This window comes from Panthera leo, chromosome B1 (assembly GCF_018350215.1).
Source record: "Panthera leo isolate Ple1 chromosome B1, P.leo_Ple1_pat1.1, whole genome shotgun sequence".
Taxonomy (NCBI): Eukaryota; Metazoa; Chordata; class Mammalia; order Carnivora; family Felidae; genus Panthera; species Panthera leo.
In genome coordinates this window covers 81384614-81412290 of record NC_056682.1, presented here as the reverse complement: position 1 = coordinate 81412290, position 27677 = coordinate 81384614, and the positions used below count along the sequence as shown (strand labels likewise).

The 27677-nt window shown below is 38.2% G+C and overlaps 1 protein-coding gene across 4 annotated transcripts in view; it reads left to right on the top strand.

Moving 5' to 3' along the window:
• The window catches only part of SMAD1 (SMAD family member 1), a 79115-nt gene that overhangs the window by 48547 nt on the left and 2891 nt on the right, over nt 1–27677 (top strand). For all 4 annotated transcript variants that reach the window (XM_042935388.1, XM_042935390.1, XM_042935387.1 and 1 more), the window contains exons 3-6: nt 13412–13669; nt 16191–16307; nt 19462–19683; nt 25090–25346. In XM_042935388.1, the coding sequence (XP_042791322.1) occupies nt 13412–13669; nt 16191–16307; nt 19462–19683; nt 25090–25346 (854 nt within the window). The remainder of the gene's footprint in view (nt 1–13411; nt 13670–16190; nt 16308–19461; nt 19684–25089; nt 25347–27677) is intronic.

Here is a 27677-nt window from a genome sequence, read left to right as displayed (position 1 = left end):
TCACAATTGTCTCCCGAAACGAAAATATCTCCTGAAACTTTCTTAGTTTGGTTTCCCTGTTGACTGAGAAAGGGATTTTATGGTTTTAACTGAAGGAGAGATCTAAAAATTTGAAGAGTGGAGGTACATCTCCAAGAAAAGGCAGCAATTTGACTTTTCTCCGCCTTGATTAGTCAGGAAAAGAAGGGAAGAGAGCTTCCTTCTTTTAAAGATCTACAGCAATTAGAGATTTTCAAGTGGGTGGAAGGAGGCATTGTGAAATTGCCTAGGCATCTCCCCCCACCCCTACTCCCCACCCCGAATGCACCTGAGGAGGTGGTGTGGAGCCAGGCAGGGTTTTTACAAGGGTTATAGGAATGACACAACACAGTCTGATTTTTAAATTATTCAAATCAAAAATTAGTGTGTGTAAGGAAGGGTGTTTTATCATTGGGCTCCTCTTTCCAAGGAGATTCTTGAAATTCAAATTAGCCAAAGGAGCAGCTCTTGAAGGGAAGCCGCAAACGTGAGTCATTGTTTGAAGATGCCAAGTAGGAGTAACCTTTTTGGTACACCGAAGAGAACTTTGGTTCCCCAGAAGAGTCAGAGCTCGCATATTTGTTTCCCATAAAATAGAAGTAGTCTGAAACATGGAAAGAAATATTAAAAGGAAGACCCTCCTCAATGTCTCCCTTCCTTTTCCTGACCGGAGTCAGGCCTAGAGTTTGCAAATCCTAGTTCTTTCAGCTAGTTGATCAACCTTCACCTAAGAAATAGAAATTGTACATAGAAGGGGCCTTTACACATGGATAATTCACCTGCATGTTCATTCTTTCCTTTTTCTCCCAATAGAAAACAGAGATCACGTAGCACCTGGGCGGCTCAGTCGGTTGAGCGTTGGACTTCAGCTCAGGTCATGATCTCATAGTTCGTGGGTTCCAGCCCTACACTGGGCTCCCTTCTGTCAGCGAGGAGTCTGCTTAGCATTCTCTGTCCCCCTCTCTCTCTGCCCCTCCCTGCTCATTCCCTCTTTCTCTCTCTCTCCCTCCCCCCTCACAAAAATAAACACTAAAAAAAAAGAAGAAGAAAACTGATATCTTAATCATTCCTTACCTGAAATATTACTGACTGAAGGCAACAAGGACTGGGGGTGGCAGAGTGAAGAGACATCAGAGAGAAGAGCAGCAGCATTATCCTTTTAGGGCCCACCCAGGCCACAGAGGCTTGGGCCTGGTTATCCTAGAGGAGCTTGTGCGTGTAGACGTGACCCTGCCTCACTAGCCTCCACGTGTCTCTTCCCCATTAACACTTCTTCCTAGGGGTAGCACCTGTTCAGATCCCAGACCCAGCTCTTTCTCCTTCTGCATTTCAGTAGTTACTGTTTATACTTTGGATGCCCATAGAATTTGTTGTCCAAAGCAGGACACTTTTGAGAGTGACATGGGTCACCTATTATAACTCTACTGGACAGCCCATACAAATCAGGACTTGTCCCAGGCAAGCCAGGACATATAGACATCCTACTTCTAAGTCTTCAAACTCTACAAATCAGGTTTGATAATCATCTATTATGCACCATCAGGGAGTTAGAAGTCTCCCATAACTGAACTTGTTAAATTAGACTAGAGTTTTCCCCTTTAAATTGACCTTAATTTGTCCAGAAACACTTCTGGAATTTATTCTACTTATCCATCTCTTAAACTATATAGAACATAATTTAACATTCTTGGAGACTTAGGGTCACTGAAGCAGTAGAATATCATAGTTGAGGGTGCTCTGTGCCTTCCTAATTCTTGATACTTCTTGTGTGACCTTAGGTAAGTTACCCCTCTAAGCACTCTTATTTCCAAAGTGGATAGAACATGCTCAGCATTGGTCCAGGCTTAGAACAAATATTTGTGGTGATAGTGGTGTGTTAATGTAAATTCTGTGATATATGGTGATCACCTAAAATTGATTTGAGGAGCGTCTCTTTGTTTCTACATAAATGCTCTTAGTTCTGGAATCTATTTTGTACATTATTTGTCTCCCTTCTTGCTGTTACCAGTCACTTTTTGGCTGAAGTTTTCTGAGAAGTTAATAACTTGTTAGAATTGTCACACCGAGTAAAGAGGAAATCTATACGTTCAAAGTAAGGTACTACAACCCACCCCAGCACAGTGTGCCATTCCAGGTACTCTGAGCCAGAGGTTAAACTGCACGTCTTCATGGAGTATCAGTTTCACTTGATTCCAAATTACTTAAAATATCACCTTTATGTTTGGCAAGTATTAAGGAGTAGAGCATAAAATATGTTTGAATTTGGTAAGACAAAATTTTCAGTGAAATTTCACAATTCCAGTGAAGCTGCCGGGACCCCTGATGAATTCACTGTCTGTCACTGCTGTTTACTTTGGTGAAAAGTGGTAAGAAACACTGGGAAAATGTCTCTCAGAGATTCTGAGGGTAATGTGAGAGAGTCTGAAACACTGGTGGCAGCCATTAGTTAGAGAGTTAAATGGAACTTTAGATAAATTTGATAGAAAAGTTATCTTTCAAGAGTACATAGGATATCCATTTACTTTTTACCTTGCAGTTCTTACTAACTTCTAACAGACCATACAAGACATTGAATGTCTTAAATGTTATCACCGCTTTAACATGGAACTTCCTTGCAGCTCCTTACTTTTGATATCTTCAGTTGGTTTTCACTGTTAGCACTGGTATGTCTGTGATAACCAACTGGAATCCCTTTCCTGGATGAGGATTCTGCATTGGGAGATACACATTATATAGTCTCAAGAAATAAAGATATTAGGGTAAAGCCATTTTAGTTGGGTATTAATATACTATTGAGAGCTCAGATTAATAGTTCCCAAACTTTGAAGATGGGATTGGAAAAGGAATAGATAATGGAACATTTTAGCCATGTTTAAAAATTGGTAAAAGACAATTTAAAATTGCCTCTTCACATTTACTTTTTGAACAGTTTTATTGAGGAATAATTCATATAGAATAAACTGTACATGTTTAAAAAGTATGATATAATTAGTTTTGACATATACCTATGAGAGTATCATGACAGTCAAGCAACATACACATCACCTCCAAAAATTTACTCCTGCACCTTTGCAATCTCTCCCATCAGCCGTTACTGTGATCCCATTCTGTCACCATACATTGGCTTGCGTATTCTAGATTTTATATGCATGGAATTATATGGTATGCACTTTTTCTGTCTGCTTTCTCTAAGCATATTTGGAGATTCATCCATGTTGTATGAATCAGTATTTCATACCTTATTAATGCCGAGTAGTATTCTGTGTTGATATACCATAATTTGTTTTTTCATTTGTTTGTCAGTGGACATTTGTTGCCAGTTTTTGGCTATCACAAATAAAACACACATCTGTATTTCATTTTTCTTGGGTAAAAACCTAGAAGGAAAATGGCTGGATCATAATGGTAGGTGTGTTTCACTTTATAAGAAACTGCCAAAATATTAACGAAAGTGGTTATACCACTTTACATTCCAGCTAGCAATGTGTGAGAATCCCTATTGCCAACGCTTGGTATGTCGATCCTATTTAAAAAAACTGTATTGTGGTAGGTCGTGTATAACACAGTACTTACTACTTTAACCATTCGTAAATGTACAATTCCATGGCATTAAATAAAGTCACAGTGTTGTATAACTGTTACCACTATCCATACCCAAAACTTTCTCATCCTAACAAAAACTCTATACTCATTAAGCAATAACTCCTTTTTCCTTCTTTCTCCATGCCCCTGGTAATCCTCTGTTCTACTTTTTGTATCTATGAATTTGCCTATTCTAAGTCCCTCATATAAATAGAATCAAAATATTTGCCCTTTTGTGTCTGGCCTGTTTCACTAAACTTGATGATTTTAAGGTCATCTTCTTTGGTGTAGAGTCTTTTCACATCTTTTGCCTAATTTTTAATTGGATTATTTGGTTTTTTATTAATGAGTTTTGAGGTTCTTTATATATTCAGGACAAAATCTTTTATCACCTATGTGACTTGCAGATATTTTCTTTCAGTCTGTGGCTTGAATGTGTAAGACAACACTTCAAAATAAATATCCTCCAACAAGCATTTGGGGGAAAAATCAGAAATTTGGGAACTACATAAATGGACAAAAATTGGAAGAAAGTCAATGACAGTTGCTAGAACTCAGAAAATAAATTTTAAAACAAAAACATTTCATAAGTAAAGAATAAATTACAGTGTGCCAAAGGGAGAATAGATTCTTTTCCTTTTTTAATTTTTTTTTTAATGTTTATTTATTTTTGAGACAGAGAGAGACAGAGCATGAACAGGGAAGGGTCAGAGACAGGGAGATACAGAATCTGAAACAGGCTCCAGGCTCCGAGCTGTCAGCACAGAGCCCGACGCGGGGCTCGAACTCACGGACTGCAAGATCATGATCTGAGCCGAAGTCGGCCGCTCAACCGACTGAGCCACCCAGGTGCCCCAAGATTCTTATTAAAATGTAATAAGGGGCGCCTGGGTGGCGCAGTTAATCAGTTTGGGCTCAGGTCGTGATCTCATGGTTCTTGAGATTGAGCCCTATGTTGGACTCTGCCCCGACGTCACAGAACCTGCTTGGGATTTTCTCTCTTTCCTTCTCTGTCTCTACCTCTCCCCCACTCATACTTGCTCTCTCAAAAAAATAAACAAAAATTTTAAAAATGTAATAAGACTCACTGAAGAAAGCAGGAAAATAAAGAATGAATGGGAGATTTGAAAAGAGGTAAAAAAGGTCTGAGAGAAAGCAATTGGAATGGAAACAAAGAAGATCCAACATATGTATAAATGGAGCTCCTAAGTTCCCAGAGACCATGGAACAGAAATTAGAGAAAACCTAAATTTATATATAGAAAGGACCCACCAACTACTTGGGAAAATTCACCTAGAATGATGAACTTTTGAGACATACCTTAGTAAAACTATATTAGACTTTCAAAACAAAAGTCCCCTGGGCCTCTAGATAAGAAGAGCACATAGCTTGTAAAGGCAAGAATGTCCTGAACTCAGACTTCTCAAAAACATCATACAGAAATTGGCAACAGTGGAAAAAGTTCAGAAAACTTAAGGAATTCCAGGGCAAGCCAAGCTTTCCTTCAGGTATCAAGACTACAGAAAGTTTTGGGGTGCCTAGGTGGCTCAGTAGGTTAAGCGTCTGACCAGCTCAGGTCATAGATCTTGCAGTTTGTGAGTTCAGGCCTCACACTGAGCTCTGTGGTGACAACTCAGAGCCTAGAGCCTGCTTCAGATTCTGTGTCTCCTTCTCTTTCAGCTTCTCCCCTGCTCACATTCTTTCTCTCTCTCAAAAATAAATAAACATTAAAAAAAAAAAAAACTACAGAAAGTTTTAAATATGCAAGAGTGAATACTGTTACAGTGAGCTTTTCCTGAGAAATCTAATGGAGTAACCTTATTCAGCTAAGAGATGACTGGGAAAAAAATTGTCAATGAAATTGTAGAGATAAGGCAAAAGTAAGAATGGTGATAGTATGTAAACCTAAGATGTTCTGATGAAGTAGAAAGTGCAAATTTAAAAACGGAATAGAAGATGGGGCACCTGGGTGGCTCAGTCAGTTAAGCATGTGACTCTTGGTTTTGACTCTGGTCATGATCTCACGGTTTGTGGGTTCGAGCCAACATGGGGCTCTGTGCTGACAGCATGGAGACTACTTGGGATTCTCTCTCTCTGCCCCTTCCCTGCGTCCTCACTTGCTCTCAAAATACATAAATAAGCATTTTTTAAAAATGGAATAGAAGAATAGAAAAAGGGGAAAGTAGAATAAGCTCATTGATTGTATAGATAATAGATGAGAACCAAAAGATAACCATTTAAAACTGACCAACTAGAAAATACATGGTTAAGTAAGGAAAGAACAAAGGTTGAAGACACCAGAAATACAAATACAAAAATAATCCTACGACAGAAATACAAGGCCATCTTTAGAACTTTCTTTAAAAATATAGAAGACCAGGAGTACCTGGGTGGCTCAGGTTCAGGCACTGCATCAGGCTCTGCCAGCAGCTCAGAGCCTGGAACCTGCTTCAGATTCTGTGTCTCCCTCTATCTCTCTCAAAAATAAACAAACATTTAAAAAATAAAAATCTAGAAGAAAAGGATTAGATCACATAGAGAAATATGGTAAATATATGACGATAACTATTGTATACAATAACATGACAAGAGTTGAGACCAAGCATATCAGTCATATCAATAAATGGGCTTAACAAGTAAAGAGATTTTCAAGTTGGTTCATAAAGCAGAAGTCAGTGCTGTATTCAAGAGACCCATCTCTTCAAAAGATAAGAAAAGTGATTAAAAAGTCTAAAAATAAAGGATTGGCAAGGGTATATCAGGCAGATTGAAACAAGAAGTAGGAGTTGTGAGTCTGATATCAGAAAAAGTAGAATTCAGACCAGAAAGTATTGACACAAAGAACACTTCATAATGAACATATATGTACCAAACAACATAGCAACCTCCTGTATAAAGCAGAAACTATAGGATATGGCAGCAAAAACAAATAGAAGCACACTAATAATAGGAAGTTTAACATACCAGTCTAAATATAAGACTGGTCATGAAGAAAAAACATAAGTAATGATATCAGAAGAGGTATGCAGACTCTGCCCACAGGCCAAATCCCTTCTTCTCCCTGTTTCTGTGAAGAAACCAAAAATGTGAAGCTTTCTAACTCAGCTACAACCAGTTTTGGTTTTGTTTTGTTTTGTTTTGTTTTGTTTTTTACATATTATCTATGGCTTTCTTATTGCAACAGTGGAGTCGAATAGCTGTGACAAAGGCCATATAGCCCACAAAACCTAAAATATTTACTTTCTAATCCTTTGTAGAGGAAGGTTGCTGACCTTTTACAGGAGACCTAAACAGCATTATTAATAACCTAGCTCTTAAAGATACTTTTTAACAGTGTACCTTGATAGAAAATATATCTTCTTTTCTAGTGCAAAGAACATTCACAAAAATGTATTCTGTTGTAGGTTGCAAAGAAAATATCAAGTTACATAAGTTAGAAATAGTGTAATCAACAGTCTTATCACAATACCATAAACCTAGAAATTGAAAGCAAATAAGCTCTTTTACCTGGGAACTTTAAAACTATTCTATTAAGTGACTCATAGGTGAGGAGCACCCAGTGGCTCAGTAGGTTGAACATCCGACTCTTGGTTTTTGCTCAGGTCATGATTTCACAGTTCACTCATGAGTTTGAGCCCCATGAGTGCTGACAGCGCACAGAGCTTGCCTGGGATTTCTGTCTTTCTTTCTCTCAAAAGGTGGATAAATAAACTTAAAAAAAAAAAAAAATTACCCATAAGTGGATGGGCAAATATAAACAAAATTTACATGACTTTTGGAAAATAACGATCACAATCTACGTATCAGAATCTATGGGATATATTTAAACCAGTGACCAGAGGAAAATTCATAGTCTTGAACACTTATATCAGTAAAAATGAAAGAATAAAAACAGATTAATTTTAAACTTCCAGTCAAAAAGGCTAGGAAAAGAACAACAAAGTAAATCAAAGGAAGTATGAGGAAGGAGATAATAAAGATGAAGCAAAAAATAATGAAGTAAAAAAAAAAAGATCAACAAATCTTACCTGGTTTGGAGGGGGGAAAAAAGGCCAAGGATCAGGTAATTGAACAAAGAAAAAAAAGTCAGCTGGGGAGAAAGCACAAATATAAAAAAATAAGAAATAAGAGGGATATACTTATTGATACAGAGGATATGAAACTTAACTATAAGATTATTTTGCATACTTTATGCAAGTAAATTTGAAAAACACATAAAATGGATATTTTCGAGGGAGAGTATAATTTACCAGAATTAACCTCAGTAGGCATAGAAAGCTTAAATTTATTTCTATGGAGTGAATAGAGAAAGTAAGGAACTGCTCCACAAGAAAGCACCAAGCCCAGATAATTTTAATGGGAAGTCTACCTAACATTTAGAGACTAGTTAGCAACATAAACTCTTCTGAGCACAGAAACAGTTATCAAACAAGTACAACACTGACATCGAAACCTGATAAAAATAACATACCAAGAAACTTAGATCACAATCACTTATGAATATTGGCCTCAAATTCCTAAATATTACTATAAACACCCCTCGTTAAGAAAATAATACATCGTGACCAAGCAGGCTTTATGCCAGGAATGCAAGAATAATAATTAATCATATTAATTAGGTCTAAGAAGAAAAATCAATACTATCTTAAGAAATGCTATAAAATCTCTAATGAAAATTTAACACCTGTTCCTAATAACAACACTGAACTACAGGAATGGATGAATACTTCCTTAACTTAATTAATATATATATGTATCAGAGTTTTAAAGTCAGCATCTTAATGGGGAAACAAACACTAGAGGCATTTCCGCTAAGGTCAAGAATAAGTCAAGAAAGTTCACGGTCTCTAGTACTTTTTAACATTATATTAGCACTATTAGCCAATGCAACTAGACAAGAGAAAACAATTGGAAAGGAAAATTGTGTTTTAACTGTTCAGTGACATGATCATTTACCTGGAGAACTCTGTAAGGATCAATGATAAAACTAACTCAGACAACAAAAGAATCCAGCCAGGTAGCAGTATATAAAAGCATGGCAATATCAATAACCTTCATATATAAAAACAGTTACCAGCTAGAAGATATAATGGAAGAGAAAACTTTCATTTAAAATAGGAACAGAAAAAATAAAATACTTATAAATGTAATAAATGTATAAAACCAAGTGCAGTGTTTTAGATTGAATTGTTCACCACCCCCACCCCAAATTTGTATGTCAAAGCCCTAATCATAAGTCCTTCAGAATATGACTGAATTTGGAGATAGGCCTTTAAGTGAGGCCATTGAGGAGGGCCCTAATCCAGTCTGACTGGTGTCCTTATAAGAAGGGATAAGGACATACAGAGAGACACCAGGGAAATAAGCGATGTTAGAAAACACAAGAAAATAGCCATCTGCAAGGTAAGAAGCTTCAGGAGACATGAGCCCGCCAACACCTTGAGCTCAGACTTCCAGCCACCCTTTGAGTAAATAAATGTCTGTTGTTGAAGCCACCCAGTCTGTGATATTTTTTTATGGCGGTCTGAGCTAATACAAGAACTATGGAACACTCTGAAAAGATGCAAAAGTAGCCTTGAAGAAACTTTCCTGGGTTTTAAATAGGACATCTGACATCATCAAGATTTTCTTACTAAGTTAATTTATAAATATAATGTGACCCTCAGTAAAGGTACCAAATCTCTTTATTCTGGAGGTAGACAAGATAATAACTAAAGTTCATATGGAGGAGTAAGCATGCAAGCAGAACACTGAAAAAGAACAACTGTGAGAGGGGACTAGCCCTATCAGATATTAAAACATAAAGCCTCTATAATTAAAACAGTGGTAGCAGGGCACAGACTAGAATAGAATCGGATGGAATGTCTAAAAATAGACTCTAACATATATGGAACTTTATGAGAAAGGTGGTATATCCAATCACTAGAACAAAGAAGAGCTTTTTAATAAATGGTGTTGGGGCAACTGGCCAACCATTTGGAAAAAGATAAAATTAGATCTATTCCTTGTAGTATAAATAAAACTGAGCTACAAACAGATCAGAGATCTAAATAAAATAGGAAACTTTATATGTACTAGAAGAATGCATGGATGAATTCCTCCTTATGGGTGTAGGAGAAGCCTTTTTATGATCAAACTGCATACGCAATAAAGGAAAATATTGGTAAATTTGACTACCAAAAATAAAAAAATAAGCTTCTTCACATAAGGAAAGTCAAAAGACAAATGACACATTGCAATAAAATATTTGTAACATATAAAATGTCACACAGGCTAATATCTCCAATACATATTTTTTTTCTTTTTAATGTTATTTTAAATATTTTTAAAAATATTTATTTTGAGAGAGAGACATTACAAGCAGTGGAGGGGCAGAGAGAGACCGATAGAGAGAATCCCAAGCAGGCTCCCCGCTGTCAGCACAGAGCCCGACACAGGGTTCAATCCCAGGAACTGTGAGATCATAACCTGAGCAGAAACCAAGAGTCGGATGTTCAACCGACTAAGCCACCCAGGAGTCCCTATATATAATGAAAAGACCAAAAAATGGGCAAAAGGTACAAGAAGACCATTTACAGAAAAATATATTAAAATGTCCCCTGAAGTACATGAAAAAATGATGGACTTTCACCGTAAAAAGAGAAATATAAATTGAAATTGCACCAGAAGGGTGCCTGGATGGCTCAGTTGGTTAAGCGTCTGACTTTGGCTCAAGTCATGATCTGGCGGTCTGTGAGTTCAGGCCCCTGGTAGGGCTCTGTGCTCACAGCTGGGAGCCTGGAGCATGCTTCAGATTCTGTGTCTCCTGCTGTCTCTTCCCCTCCCCTGCTCGCTTGCATGTTCACATTCTCACTCTCTCTCAAATAAACATTAAAAAAAAAATTGCACCAAAATATCATTTCTCACCCATCCAGTTGTCCAAAAAATCAAAAGTTTGACAAAATGGTTGTGGGATTGTGGGGGGAAAATCGCTGTCTTACATGATGGGTACTTGACAATAACAAAGTTGTATCTGCATTTTCAAAACCCAGTATCTCTACTTCTAGGAATTTACCCCGAAGATAATCCTTTAACAATACTGCAGTGTATATACATGGAGTTATTCATTGCAGTATTATATGTGATGGTAAAATAGTGTAAACTACTCAGACATAAGAGATTGGTTGAATAAACTATGGTGCTGTACAAAGTGCAAGAGAGTCTATAGAGTGGGCTACTTTCCTTTTTAGTAATAAAGACAAAGTAAGAAAGCACATATTTATCAGCTTAATTTTTTCAAGAAGAAATACAAGGATAAACCAGAGGAACAAAAGAAATTGATTATCCTCTGAGGAGGTTAGGTGGGGGGACTGAGTAAACATCTTACTATATATATATGGTATACATAACATTGGATGAATCCTACACACATAGTGTTGAACTAAAGAAACCAGGCACAAGAGTACATATTATATCATTTATATAAAGACTTGTGCATTTTATTATAGATGTGTGATACTCAATACAATTTTTTAAGTTTATTAAAAGATACTTGTGCGTATGTCAGCAGTGGCAGAATTCATCTTATCTTGATAATCAGAGGTGAGGAAAAAGTTATTTTTCTTTTTAATGATTATTTTTGAGAGAGAGAGAGAGCAGGAGCGGAGAAGGGGCAGAGAGAGAAGGAGACACAGAATCCAAAGCAGGTTCCAGGCCCTGAGCTGTCAGCACAGAGCCTGATGTGGGGTTCAGACCCACGAACCATGAGACAATGATGTGAGCCGAAGTTGGAGGCTTAACTGACTGAGCCACCCAGGCGCCCCACAAATTCTGTTCTAAAATTAAAGACAATGAGAGGTGCTGAAACAGGGACTCGGTTAAGGAGCGTGTGGGAGGGGCAGGGCAGGGGGTGGGTCCTCCGATAGGGAGAGTGTGGGAGGGGCAGGGCAGGGGGTGGGTCCTCCGTTAAGGAGAGTGGGGGGGGGGGGGGGGGACAGGGCAGGAGGTGGGTCCTCCGAAGGGTTGAGACGGAGGATTGATTCAAGGTGCTATGTCTGGTGCTGCATTTTGGGGGCAGGGTTTAGAGGCCAGTATTTGCCCCGCTTTTAAGGCACCAGTCAGAAATGAGGCTATCACTAGATGACCATGAAAGGCAAGTTGGGAAGTAGTAACTCAAGCCGCAGCAGCTAAAAGAAAAAGGATGATTGCATAGGTAATTCAAAGGTATTGTGCTATTTCAGAGCCTTTGTTTATTTTGCAATATAGATTTCTGTTGACATTGGAGGAGCCTTTATGACAACTGGGAATTTTTGCTTTAGCAAAATAATTTACATTTCAGATGACTATTGAAAGGTAGAAGGAGGAATTATGCTTTTGGGGACTTAATTTGGGCAGATTCCATTGCTGTGCAGAAAAGGAAATACGTTTATTATACTAAAAAGACTTGTTTCTAAGGGATCAGCTTAGAGAAACTAGTAGATCTTATTTCTACAGATTAGCAATTTAAGATAATAACATAAGAGACCATTTAAGACCTTCAGAAACCTATTTTTACTTAAACAGTTTTTAGCTTATGAATAAGTAAGTGATAATGCAAGTGTTCATGGCATATTTTCCTGCAAAAATGGTATACATTATAGATAGAGTCCCTGGAAAGCCCTCAAAAATCTACTTAATTCCTAATACCACTAAATATTGTTTCTTTGGGAGAATATATTTTGAGTTCTAACTCCCAACAACAATAGAAGATTTTAAATCTCCTCCTCTCTCCTCCAAGCAGATTTCCAAATGGGTGGTTTTTCTAGGCAAGGCTGTGAGCATAGTAGGGGTTCCAAGGGCCCGTGTTACTGGAGAGGAGGTGTCTGGGGACTGTGGTGGAAAGTTGAGGATCTAACCCTGTTAGGGTTTACTACCCAGTCCTTCACTTTGATTAGCAACATAATTTATAGTGGCTTTGCCTCTAGAGGTTTCTGGAGGTTGCAGACCATGCTAATTCTTAACTCCTTAGGTACCTAATGGAGCTTTCAGGCATGACTTGAGCTGTTTTCTTTCATTCTCTAGTGGTGTGTATGTTTTTGGCTTTTAAACCTTGAGTATCCAATCAGCAAAATGTGGTTTATATGACCTGTTTCCTCCTTTGCCTGTCAGGCAAAATATGGATTACTGAAAAGTGGGTTAAATGCATGAAGATCATCAGAGAACAGAGTTTTGTGAAGTAGGACGACTTGGACACAACATAAAGTCTGTCCCACAAAACATCATATTTTGTCTAATTAACTACCTTTAATGGCATTTGGATTTTATGCTGCTCACTGTATTTATCCTCTGAACGTTATTTACTGTGCCTCCTTTTGTTTCACAGTGAGTTAATGTGTCCATTTAAAACATTTATGGTGAATAATTCATACCATTCAATAAGTATTAACTCTTAAATGGAACATCTTATCAACCAGGGCTGGAAAAGTGGAATTGTCAGTGGTGGTACATGTTCATAATTGTGCTTTGGTTTTTAGTGAATGAAAACATTAAGAATGGGGAAACCTTGTGGACATTTTTAACTTAAAAGGTGTTTCGCAGACTTTCCTTGGGCAGTATGTCAATGCTACAGGTCTGGGGCATAAGTCACGGCAGATTCTAAAGAGACCACTTGTTACTGCATTTATTCCTCAGTGGAAAATGGCTCTTCATTTGCATGATGCTTTTGAGTTGGCAGCGGGGCAGGGTTCAGATAATTTGTTGTTACTTACAGATTATCTTTCTACTTCATTGTGCTGTGATTACAGATTTTCATCATTTTCATTTTTGTCTCTCTCTTTTCTTCCCCCTTTTCTAGTTCTTCCTCCAGTGCTGGTTCCAAGACACAGTGAATATAATCCTCAGCACAGCCTATTAGCTCAGTTCCGTAACTTAGGACAAAATGAGCCTCACATGCCACTCAACGCAACTTTTCCGGATTCTTTCCAGCAACCCAATAGCCATCCGTTCCCTCACTCCCCCAGCAGCAGCTACCCCAACTCTCCTGGAAGCAGCAGTGGCACCTACCCGCACTCCCCCACCAGCTCAGACCCAGGAAGCCCTTTCCAGATGCCAGGTAGGTCGGAAAGTTCAGTGATGTTCCCGCAAGTGGCCCTGCTGCTGCGGAGTCGGGGGAACTCTGAGCGGACCTGTGCGCAGAGAGCTCTTCGGCTCTAGTACCTGGCACTTGGCTCTCAGACGGGGGTACCGCCCTGGGCGAAGGGAGACCTCGCAGTCAAGGAAGCAAATGTCCTGTTTGTCAGGCGCAGATGCTTGAATAAGTTTTATTTCTGATTTTGAAGGGTTTTTGAAACAGCTGCATCCTTCTGGGAGTGGCATAATTGTTACAGTCTTCGCTCTTGATAAAAGAGAGGAAGAGAAAAATAATGTGCTGCGCACATTTGTTGTACGTGAAAAAAAAAAACTGTTATAAGTGCAGCCTCAGAAAAGATATTTCCTGAGGGATCACACCCCCCCACACTTAATTAAATTCATTTAAGTGGTGATGTAATCCCAAGAAACATATACTTTAGCAACAAAGGAAATGCAACAGAAGTACTGGAGACCATCTGCTTGTTTAACTTAGCAAAGACAAAAACAATTATCCTCCTTTTTTAGACTTAACTGATGGTGTAATGTTTATCAAAATAAATGATTAATTAGGACATTATATTTTTCAAATTATAGGTTAGGAAGCAAGCATCTCACAAAAAATGATGAGTGCCAAATTCCTTGCCAGTAGACCTCAAGGAGGATACTGTAAACAAAGATGTACTTAACATCGATTAACATTTCAAGAAAGGAAAATGGGTGGGCAAGCAAGTTTATTAGGCAACTTGAAATGGGTTTAAGTGAATGGGAATTTGACAACAGGCTGCTTATGTCCTCAAAAATTGAAAAGCGTCCCCATTTGATAGTGCTGTCTTTTGTTACTTTTTTTGTTTTCAGCCTTTTATTTTGCATCGTTTTGTTTTGCAATCCAAAACTGCTTCGAACAGGGCAGTGTGGGTGTGTGGGAAGGGCAGGGGAGGGGGAAATATAGATTAGTTTAGAAATCAAACTAAGTATCGTCTGGTTATTTCCTATTGCCCCCACCCTCACCCGGAACTGTTGGGTTTGATAAACAGGTTAGTGGTGAAGAGATGGTTTCAGAAGCTTGGGAGCAGCAGCAAACCCAGGGTGGGCCCCCGGAGTGAAAAACGGGAAGATTATTGCTTGAGTTTACACTTTGTTCCCGGCTGTCAGGGATTAAGACGCAGGCCAAGCAAAAGTGATGTGGAAAAGAGAAAGCCGCCAAGGGTGGGAGGAGGCACTTGTGGGCATAGTAGAGCATCACCCATAGGTAGCTGGTAGCACTTTCTCAGTGCTGCTGGTGCCACAGGCTGCTGAGGACATTTTCACCAGCTCGTTTGTGGAAATTTATCGGATTTGGTCTCGGAGGATGCTCTAGGTCTTCATTCCTGGCTGGAAGCAAAGTGGAGTCTGTGTTACAGCTGCAGGGAAGAAGCTGAATTAAAATAAGCTGGAGGAAAGGGTGAAAAAGGCATCCAGATAAGGTCCCCATAGTCCTGTCTTTGTGTCGTGAGTCCTTGCTTGTTAGCCGCTGGATGGTGGAAGTTACTGGGTTGCAATTCAGCTGGAGAGTCAGTCTTTGGAAATCTCTGAAAAGCTGTGAAGGAGCAGCAGTATTAGCTATTTGTGTTCAGCAGTTGCCCTGAGTGATCTGGGCTACTTCTCCAAGTTATTCATGGTTCCCTAAGGTAAAACTTTGTTCCCTGCCCTGTCTGGTGTGCTAGATGGGCTCACAATAGCCAGTGAGGAACTTGTTTTTTGATCACAAAGGATTATTTGTGGGGAACCCCTACCCCTTATTTTATTTAAGAAAACACAAAAGACCTATATTAGTGTTCTTTGTTTCAAGTCATGTTGTTTGCCTCTTATTGCCAGCTGACTTTGAGCTTTCTAGAAGAAACATGTAAATTCTGAAATAGAAGATGGCTGTGATAAATTGATTTATTTCCTGTTATTCTGCTACTAGGGGTTTTAAAACTAGTGATTATTTAAGCAGGTAGGGGTAAGGTAGTCCTAACAGATTGCTTGAAGTCATGGGAAATTAACAGTTTAAATCCGTAAACTAATTGGCGATAATGAAACTCAGTTGGTAAATTCCTAAAAGCCTGTGGGTTTAAAGTAAGAAACCCTGAAGCTCTTTTTCTTAAGAGATCCTACGTAGCTTTCAAAGGTTTTCCATCCACCAGTGAAACTATGAAATGCAGAGGTCCTCTTAAAGTGGACTGTATGAAAACATGTTTAAATGCTCTCCTGATTGTTTCAAGACAGCATGATCCTGGAAAGGCAGACGACTTCTGGAACTGGCATATAGTGCTTTTCCTCCCCCTGAATTCTCTCTACGGTTGTACAAAATCACGAGATGCCGGTCATTTTCAGGAAGTATACACCGAGTTCAGTGTCTAGCGTCCATTTTCTGATGAGGTTGAAATGGCAGTTTACTCTCAGGAATTTCACAGAATTTATGTTTTAAGTGTGTGTGGTTATTTAAAGATAAAGAAATCTTTTCTTTCTCTTAAACTTTGTAGCTGATACGCCCCCGCCTGCTTACCTGCCTCCTGAGGACCCCATGACCCAGGATGGCTCCCAGCCAATGGACACAAATATGATGGCACCTTCACTGCCCTCAGAAATCAACAGAGGAGGTAAAATGAATTGCTGTTTATCCCTTTTTAGTGTCTGAAGTTTATCTGTCCAAATGTTACTTTCTCTCACAAATGTTTATTAGTCTGTAAAAAGATAGCTATTGGAGAAAGCACAATAAGAGAAGCTGGATAGAGAGAATTTTTTGGATTACAAGTAAGTCTTTTATATGAAGAACAAACACACTGATTTGACTAATGAAGGCCTGTGTATAATTGTGTGGTCATCTGTTTTGAGCACAATACTTAATAATTTTAAATTGGCAATAAAAGAATATTTTTAAGTGAAGGACAAAGGTAGGTATTGAGAAACAGTGAGCATAACTTTACTGAAGTGGGGATGTCACTGGTGATGTCCAAAATTAGAAGTTCATATAACAAGGCTTCCCAAAGATTCCTTTGTTGGTAGAGTCTTAGCCCTTATCCATACACAGCTGCAACTGGAAAGAACTACTAACATTTTTTTCTTGCTATATTTACTTGTTTCTAACCTTGTTACAGAAAGGGGTTGAGGCATGTGTTTTTCCTGTTCTCACCTGGAAGAACTTAGAAGCAGAACCTATAAGCAGGTCGGGTCATTCCTTTCCCTTTCTGGTGGAGGATGGGTGTGTTTCGAGGTCTGCAGTGGCTAGCGGGGTAGGCCTAACGGAGCAGAGAACTGAGAGCAGTGAGTGTCGGGAGAATCCCTGAGCACCTGTAGGAAGTCATGACCAAATGGTGGAAGAAAACTGTTCCCAGACAACCTCTCGTGGAGGAAGATGCTTCACTGGTGCACTCAACACGTGGCATGAAACTTCACTGTGTAAATTTTATGCAAATTGAAGTTATAAGGCAATCTAGTTACTAGGTGTAGGTCTCATTTCATTCTGACTTTATTAAAATTGGAGATATCTCAGACTTTGTCAGAGTTGCTTACATCTTTTAAGTTCTTAAAATACGATGAAAGAACCTTTTTTAGATGTGCAGTGTAATAAATTGAAATGTACACCTTCCTATTTTATTTGTTTATTGTTAAAGTTTATTTATTTTGGGGAGGGGAGGAGGAGTAGAGAGAGAGAAGGAGACAGAGGATCTGAATCAGGCCCTGCGCTGTCAGCGTGGAGCCCGATGCGAGGCTCAAGCCCACAAACCATGAGATCACGACCTGAGCCAAGGTCTGACGCTCAACTGATTGAGCCACCCAGGTGTCCCTGAATGTACACCTTTTTCATCTGTAAAATATTTTTACATCTTCATTGGATCTGTATCTGATGGTTCCTGATAATCTCTAGAACATCTTCCCAAACATAATTATGAACCAACAGATAAAGCTTCTGGTTGGGGAAAGTGACTTGTGTCGCACACATCTTTGGAATTGGTATTTGGGGAACAAGGATCGCAGTAGAGAATGGACACAGGACTGCTCTACAGCTATGAGCGTGTGGACCCTGTAGCTATTGTTGTTAAGCCTAAAATGTCTGATTTCAGGAAACAGGCCTTTAAATTGCTTTAAAATTTTTCCTTTAAATAGCTTTTAAAAATTTCCCCATTAGAAATAAGTTCACAGTTAATATCTTCATGAGGAAAGAATGTTGGCCTTTCTGTTACTGTTTTTACCTTTGGTGGTTTTCCTAAAGCAGGAGTCAGCACACTACAGCCCACAGGCCAATTCAGCCTGCTGCCTGTTTTTTGTAAATAAATTTTTATGGGAACACAGCTATGTCCATTACACATTATCTGTGGCAGTTTTAGCACTACGAGGGCACAGTTGAATAGTTACAGTAGAGACCATATGCCCCACAAAATCTTTCTGGTCTTTTACAGAAAAATGTTGTCATCTTCTGACCTAAAGGAGTAGTATTTTGAACAATCCTGATAGCTGATAAAAGCCTTCTATAATGATGTTACAGTCTTCTTTTAAGATTTAGCACTATGTAAATCACTAAAATTTCATTCTTTGAAATACAGTAAATTGACATGGGATAGTTGCTTAGCAGGGAAGATAGTGTATGCTTGTTTTTGGCTCACCTGATCCAGTGTATAGAGCAGCTAATGTGTGTGTGGATTTTTTTAAGGATTGTTCTGTTTTCCTTACCGAATTCTAAAATAAAGTGCATTATGATATTTGTGGAGGTTGTTGTTAAGCGAACACAGAAGTACTTTTTCCTAAACAGTCCAGTTTATGCTTCTAATGTGGATATTCTTTCTCTTTGTACATTTGTATGCTCAGGACCTCGTAAACCTCAGATCATTACATATTGGCACAGTGGGCATACGTGGTTTATATTCCTGGAATCTCTAAAGCAGTGGTAAAAGAGGTTTTACTACAGAAGGAACTTATCTTTAGAACCTTTTAGTTGCAAATGTTTAGAAGCATGTTCTGTTTGGAGATTTGTTAGTCTTAAGAGATTTGACTTAACAAGCTGCATCCTGTCAGTAAAGTTGGGTAATTTCCATTGTTGGCCCATTCTGGGAATGGAGAGACAAAACACACCTGCTCTGCATGACTTAAAGCAAATATAAGGAAGTTAGCATGAAATCTGGATGAGAGAGATATGATTCATTCTGTAAAAATGGCCAGCTGGCAAGATTTCTTCCTGAGTTTAAGGACTGGAGCAAAGCTGTGGCTGTGATAGTTATTGGCAGCTTAATGTGAAGTAAGGGAACTTCTTATCAATAATTAGAAACCGATTTTCATTGCTTTGAAAAAGCATAGGCCTACTAAGGCTTTGTTGAAAGTCACCCTTTTTCTGCCAGCACCTTTGGCACATTTCCTGTCCTCGATTGTTCTCTTTCCATTTGTTTTTCACTTGCCACTTGTGTTTCTTTAGATGGTGAGCCGGCATCTGTGGTGGGGGTAATTTCCATTTTGGCATATTACGGAGCAAGTAGCATATTGTGAGTGTGCAGCAAATGCTGTTGGTATGCTTGCTTAGCTGGCGTTTTGGTTATCTGATAGTAATTGGAGAAAATTATTTTCCAGTTGAAGGAGGACGTCACACTTTGTGAGGTGAGGAGTACCTGTTTCAGATATCCTAGAGAAACCGTATACATTCTAATAGCAGTTGCCTTCCCGTACCTGCATTCCAGGGTCCTGAGCCAGTTTGACAACACAGCTTCAGTGTTTGAGAGCCCCAGGCACTTGCTGAGGTTGACTGTAAGGTTTTCTTTCTTACAGATGTTCAGGCGGTCGCTTATGAGGAACCAAAACACTGGTGCTCTATTGTCTACTATGAGCTCAATAATCGTGTGGGCGAAGCGTTCCATGCCTCCTCCACAAGTGTGTTGGTGGATGGTTTCACCGATCCTTCCAACAATAAGAACCGTTTCTGCCTTGGGCTGCTCTCCAACGTTAACCGGAATTCCACTATTGAAAACACCAGGCGGCATATTGGAAAAGGTGAGTTTTCACTTGAACCTCTTTCACATATGTGTCTGTTGTGCCCCTGTTCCCCCAGAACTGACGCAGTTGTTCCTGGAGCAGCCTACCAGGGCAAACACCAGGTAATAAACACTGGCTCCGGTTTGTAAATAGCTTTTCAGTTTGTATTATCAGGACGCTACTCACTTTTCAGTCAGCAGTGTTTGTGTCCTGCCACCTCATAGGAATTGATATTAACCAGCTGAAATATTGATCGGGGGGGGGGGGGGGGGCACTCTTCCATCTTGTGTTTTGCTGCAGAATAAAATAGCTGTTAAAGAGTGACTTACAACCTAAAGCTAAATGCAAGTTAAAACAAGTAAACCTAATATGTTTCAAATGAGTACCATAACTCACTGGGAAAAATAAAGAAAGAATCAGTCCAGAATAACTTAGGAATATAGTATTTGGCTATGTTTCTTCAGTCTGGGCCAGGTAGGGTAGAGTGCTTGTAAACAAATCCCGAGCTCATTTTAGTAGGCTTTGATTGCTTAGTGGCAGTATGAATAAAAGTTATGGAACTTTTAGTTATAAGATTAAGCAAATGACTGAATGTGGATGTTTCCGGGAGCCTGGATTTTCACTGTGGAGTAAGAAACATACAAGTATGGAGGAGGGCAAAAAATTTCACCCTGTGGAGGTATCAGGGTGAAATCATGACTTAATAATACATGTACATATGTGTGTACACGTGGATGTGTGTGTGTATGCGTATGCATATTTAGATGTGCTCATACGTGCATGTAGTTTCTGATCTGTCTGCTGAAAGGGCCAGCAGGCAAAGATGCCCAGGAGCCATAAACACGTCTGGTTCTCAGCTCATCGTCTCTAACACCATTTCCCACTGAGAGGAGTCAGGACTCCTCAGGGAAAGGGCTGACTCCCAAGTCCGGACCAGGTAGACAGAGTTGAGCCTGGAACATTTTGTTCTATCAGAAAGTGAAGAGATGCCAATGAAAGTGATGGGGGCGTGTCACAGGAGCCATCTTGGAGGTGCTTCCCCTGGCCACTTCTGGGACAGTTTGAGTAACAAAATAATGAAGTATGGTCATGGATTTTAAGCCACTGAAAAACCATAGTAATTTATAAGCCCGTGCCAATAATACATAGATAAGGATAAGGAATGAATGGGGAAAGCTGGTTCGCAAATGTGCAGTGAGTGCTAGAGTTTGAAAGTCATCATTTTGCAGCCATCAGGCAAGAATCCTCAGTGAATACTAAAGAGAGAATTTTTTGCAAGAATCAGGATATTTGCATGGTCTTACAGTGTCTCCTCACAGACTGGCTATTAGTAACAAGGGAGAATAGAAATGAGTAGTTATACAGTGGAGACATTGGACAGCATCTTGACTGGGAGATCAAAATCATCACCAGTGAGAGACAGATGGATCCCATATACCACCAGATGTGATGCCCTGAGAAAGAAGTAACATCACCTGTGCAGAATTCCAGTTGAGAATGCAAATCTGAATCTAATCATGGGGAAATTTCAGACAAATCCAAAATGAGGAACATTCTATTAAAAAGGGTGAAGAGGAACTGTATTCTTCTAAAATATCAATGTCAAGAGACAAAGGTGTGAAATGTTCCAAATTAAAAGAGATTAAAGTGATATGACAGCTAGGTAATAAGCTGACCCTGGGCATGATCTGTGCCAGACAGGAAAAATAACACAGAGGACCTTATTGGGATCAGCAGGCAAAGTTAAAATATGAGTGGTAGATTGGATGAGAGTATTATATCAATGTTACATATACTGGCATTGCTAACTATATTGTCACTGTGTAAGAGAGTATGCCTATTCTTAGGAAATACACACATATATGCACATATACAAATATCTATCCATCTAAAACAAATCTGTGTCAGAATATATATATGGATGTATATGTGTGTATATGTTTATGTATACATATACACATATGTATGTATATACATATATGCATATGAGAGTGTGTGAAAAAAATAGAGGGGAAGGAGGTGCGAATGATAAAAAATATAGAATAAATTGTCACAATAAATGAATCAGGATAGTGGTTACATGGGTCTTCTTTTGTTTTTCTTGGCTGTTCTGTTTCTGTACATTTGAAATTATTTCCAGAGTAAACTTTTTTTTTTAAATGACCTACTATAAAATTTAGAACAGTGGACCAAATTAAGAGGTCATTTAGTAAATGCTTAAAAGGCATTTGAGGTAAAGTTCAATACTCGATCCTGGAAAAAACAAACAAACAAAGAAACAAAAAAACCTCCTAAAACAGGACTTGATAGTTCCTTAATATGATTAAGGGGGAAAAAAACCAAATCCTAAACTCCGCATTTAATGATGAAATGCTTGAACCTAGGTTCATAACATATAGATCTCTTTCCATGATCTGTAAACCCTGAAAATTGTACATAAACACAATATTGCATATATTTGGGATCAAGGGAGAAATTTTTCATTAAGTTCTAAAGTTGACCGTTACCCCAAAGTAGTAAAAAGCCATTGTACTCTAGAATATTTCTATTAAAAATTAGGAAGAAAATACGGATTCTGGGAATGCTGATACTTAACATTGTTCCAGATATCTTGACTAGCGTATTCAAATGTAGAATTATTGATAATGGAAATAAGCCAAAATTGTAATTATTGCAGATGATATGATTAATTGATATATTTTTGGGAGAGATTCTTGAACTGAAGTTAGTAGGTCAAGGGTTTTGATATATTATGCCAATTACTTTCCAGAAAGCTTTTATTAATTTCCACTTATACCATAAGTCTATGGATGAGTGCCTTTCTTCTTTCACTGATGTAGGTATTACATAAGTAATACTCGTGGTTGTTGTGTTTATTCAGAAGTTATGGTTGTTTATCTAGAAACCTTTAAAGAATTTAGTTTTAGAGATTTTATGTCAGTTTTCTTTAATCTGGCAATAACCAGTTAGAAAATATAATGTAAAGGAAAATCATGCTTCTAATATCAACAGAAAATGTAAAATTTTGGAAATAATATGAATGAGCAATACATGAGAATTAGGTAAAGAAAACCAAATTTTACTGAGAGAGAAAATTTAGATATGTAAATAAGCAGTCTGTGTTCCTTAAAGAGAAGGCTTAATATTGTGAGAATATTTTAAGGATATCCTTTCTTCCTAATTCAATTTATGGTTTAAAATAATCTATGCCAGAATCACAATGTGTTATTTTTTGAAAGTCGGAAAATATGATCTGAATATTACCTGGCAGGTTAAACAAGTGAAAATAGCTAATTTTTTTAATGGAAGAGTAAAGAAAAAATTCTTGATGTTAGGTTAATTATGAAACTACAATTAAGTCAGGGTATAGACAAAATGGTAGAATAAATTAAACTCAGACTATGTTGTATTTCAAAATTAATGTATGTTAAGTGAAGCATAACAAATCAGTAGTCTTCTAATGGTCCTGCAGTAACAAAGTTAGTTTTTAGTTGAGGCTGTAGGGAGGAACCCTGACCTCATTTCACATATGCAAATAGATTAGTGAATTGAGAGGTTTTTTTTTTAATGGCAAGCTGTTAAAAAGCAAGAAGAAAAATACATTTTATCGGAGACAGAAATTTTCTAAGCATAAAAAGCAATAGAAAAGATCACAAGAGAATTTGACTACTCAAAGCTTTCAAACTTCTGTAGGTTAAAAAAAAAAACCAAACACCAAGAACAAAATTAAAAGACAAAGGACTGATAGGGAAACAAATAGGAAATAAATTATTTATATCTTACTTGCAGCTCATAAAAAAATAATAAAAATATTAGAACCCCAGTAGGATACATAGGTAAGAAATATGAACAGTAAGTTCGTAAGAGAAACACAGATGGCTAATAAACATATGAGAGCATATCCAGTCTCACATGTAAATGAAAACAATATTGTTTTTCAGCGAAAATTTATTTTAATTTATTTTTTTTTGTCTTAAACTCACTCAGTACTGGCATGGGCAAAATGATAAAGGCACTCATATACTGCCGGTAGGGTGTAAATTGATATAAGCATTCTGGAAAGTCGTTTGGCAAAGTGAATCAAGAGCTTTCGATCCAGTGATTTAACTTCCAGGAATCTCTCCTAAGGATATTATCAAAAATTATCCAGAGACATTCATCCTGGCATTGTTACAACAGAAGAAAATTAGTGTCAACACTATGGTCCAGTAACGGGAGAATCGCTAAATTGTTGTATCCATATAATCGTGTAGATAACTTTAAATGTTTACAGAGAAAGTTTAGTAGTAGTCAAAACCAAATACAGCACATCAAACTGTTAACTTTTGCCTCTACATCACTAAACAAGTGGTGATATTTTCTTATTCTTTATATTTTGTTTTACTTTCTAAATTTTTGAAAATGAAAATTCCTCATTTTTATAATCAGAAAAAGTAAACACGTGTGTGTACGCACACACAGTTTCTCGTGCGTGCGCTCTCTCTCTCTCAAATTGTTTTCTCTACATCAAGCAGGAAAATGGACTTCTGCTCCAGCAGCTATTTAATTGCCACAGAAGTCGTAGACATTGTGTGTACATGTAAACACAACGCATAATATTTTGGATTGGATTGGAGACCGTAGTTTTAGCATTGGCTGAGCCATGCTGGAGTTGCCTGCAAGGTGGATTGTTTAAAGCCACATGGCATGGGACTCTGTTTGCTGCGTGGCCTATAATAATCTCCCTTAATGGTGTAGGGCTTTGTCAGAACGTGTCCCCCCCCCCCCCTACGTTTCCTTTTTTTAAAGGCTGGGTAGGATCAATTTCCAACACTCCTGGCACTCCAAGATGTCACAGGAAGAAGTTTGGAGCAGATGGTAGTTCAGGGAGATCAGATTCCACACAGTATGAATTATTTTTATAGTTTCCCCCCCCCACCCCCCAGACCTTCATCTTCTAGCTCTCAGCACTACTTCCTCCATGTGGTTTTCTAGCCCTTTTACTTTTGATTCTCCCTTCTCCTACCCTAACATTTTCAAAGAGCTGAGCTACAAAATAAATGCAAGAAAGAGAGCTCATATGATGAGTATATGTAGAATCCAATAAGTCCGGCTTTATTGTGCTGTATTTTTAGAGTGAGAATATGCTTTCAATCCATGGCCAAATAGGGCATTAGACTCTTATCAAAATGAACTTGCTGTATCTCGCTACTAATTTTTGCGAGACTGTGTTGTTCTATTATTTCTTAGAAACCTCTTAGACATACACGTTAACAAAAGGACATTGTATTAGCTAATACGGTTAACTAAGATTTTATCAGCTGTACAAGATTTAGAGAAAAACCTAAGTTTAAATCCATGCGAATTCATATATTGAAGAGACACAGATGCCTTTCAGCTGTGAGAAATGATAATGAATATGATCCGTCCCTTGTCTTCCTACAGGAGTGCATCTTTACTATGTGGGAGGGGAAGTGTATGCCGAATGCCTCAGCGACAGCAGCATCTTTGTGCAAAGTCGGAACTGCAACTACCATCATGGATTTCACCCCACTACTGTTTGCAAGATCCCTAGTGGGTGTAGTTTGAAAATTTTTAATAACCAAGAATTCGCTCAGTTATTGGCACAGTCTGTGAACCATGGCTTCGAGACAGTCTATGAGCTCACTAAAATGTGTACTATCCGCATGAGCTTTGTAAAAGTAAGTAAGTCCTCTGCTTAGGCTTTAACATGTTTGCTGTGCTTTCTCGCAGTATATAAATCTATATCCTCTTGATACATGTCCATAGAAGCCAACATATTACCTAGGCATTTTTTAAACTGTAGTGAGGATGTCAGTTATTAGGATACAATTAGAATATAGGAGTGTTTGTATTTAAATCTCAACAGTGTAGCAGGCTTTAATAACTTTTTCCTCTTCAAATAAGCACTATTTTAGCTACTGTAATACCGTAAGAATATGTTTTGTTGTATATTTAACATATATAATTTAAATGCACGATTTTCTTAAAAGATTAATTCAGTAAACAAACCCCCCTTCCTTTTCATTCTGCGTTTTTAGTACCTTTATGATGATAACATTTGTTGCTTTTGTTTCAGCAATAAATGAGTGATCTTTTTTAAATAAAAGTTCACCATGCTGGGGTTTATTTGTGATAGGTCAGGTTTTTTTAATGGTTCCAGTAAAACCTCATGGTTTTCCTATAATTCAGAAGTTAATAAGACCCTTGCCCAAAGATCAGTAGATACCTTCGTTCTAAGACTGTTGTTAGGGTTGAGGATGGAGAAGGTTAAAGACATTGCTCACAATAATTGATCTCTTTCTCCCTTCTCTTCCACCTCCAAGAAATAAAAAAATTTTAAGATGTCAAAATTAAATATCAAATATCTGACTAGATTTCATGAGTTGTAACTTATTCTAGTAACTGACTTGTCTCTAAATACTCAAAGATAAAATTTCATCCTCTGTTACCTTGAGAAACAAAACTAATTATATATTTGGGTGAGGCAATCACCTTTTATGTCCTCTCTTCAGAAGCTCACCCAACTTGTTGTGAAACCTGTTTTGTAATGTATGTATTACAGAGGGTAATTTTGGAACCTTACTTTGTTAATCATCCTTTAGATCAAAGATGCCTTTCCCTGAATATCATTTTTTTCTTACTTCTTGAATCATATTAGCAGATTCTGAGTTTTTTCTCCTGGTGTTGGTTTTCTTGAAACATAATTCACCAGTTTTGTGATGTGTGTGTGTGGCTGAGTATGGTACCTTGTTAGTATTAAAGGAGGGTTTTTACCTTTTAAAGAAGTTTACCAATATGCTGTGTACCTATGGGACTGGAAAGATCTTTCTCATGCACTATTAACATTCACGGTTTAATTTTTGACTTTGCATTTGGCTAAAATGAATTTTAAAATGAAGACTCTGACTTGCCAGCGATGGTTTTTGTTTGTTGGGTTTTTTTTTGTGTTTTGTTTTTTTTTTTTTACAGTTGATGTATTTTGAGGGAGAGAGGGTGCTGCTTGCACAAGCAGGGAAGAGGCAGAGAGAGAATCCCGAACAGGCTTTGCGCTGTCACCACAGAGCCCAGCTCAGGGCTCTGTCTCACGAACCATGAGATCGTGCCCTGAGCTGAGATCAAGAGTTGGACCCTTAACTGACTGAGCCACCGAGGTGCCCCTTATTTGTTGTTTTATTGGTATTGAGGAAAGAATACCTATTTTTTTTTAATGTTTATTTATTTTTGAAAGAGAGAGAGAGAGACAAAGTGTGAGCGAGAGAAGGGCAGAGAGAGGGAGACACAGAATCTGAAGCAGGCTCCAGGCTCTGAGCTGTCAGCACAGAGCCCAACACGGGGCACGAACCATGAGATCATGACCTCAGCTGAAGTCTGGCATTTAGCAAACTTAGCCACCCAGGCGCCTAAGAATACCTATTAAGAGTCAGGAAACCCAGGTTCTAGTTTTATCTGCCATTTTATTTTATTTTATTTTATTTTATTTTATTTTATTTTATTTTATTTTATTTTATTTTTTAACATTTATTTTTGAGAGAGTGAGAAAGAGCATGAGTGGGGGGAGGGGCAGAGAGAGAGAGAGACCTAGAATCCAAAGCAGGCTCCAGGCTTTGAGCTGTCAGCATAGAGCCCCACGAGGGGCTCAAACTCCTGAACCGTGACATCATGACAGGAGCCGAAGTCGGACGTTTAACCAACTGAGCCACCCAGGCGCCCCTTAGCTGCTATTTTAACTGTGTGATTAAGGCACAGGGATCTTTTGCCCTTCCTCATGTTCATCTTTAAAATGGGTGGATAGAGTTGGGAACTGTGGTAATCATTACAGAGTTCCCTTGATGAGTCTATTATTCTTGAAGGGCCACTCAAGAAGAATCTATGACTCTACTGCTCCAGTTGGATTTCTCTTCAAACTCATTTCATATTGTTTACCCTGTCGCTTTTAATGGTTTTACTTTTATAGATTTTTAATTATCTACACACAAGTAAAAACAAACTTTATACTAATAAAAAGTATT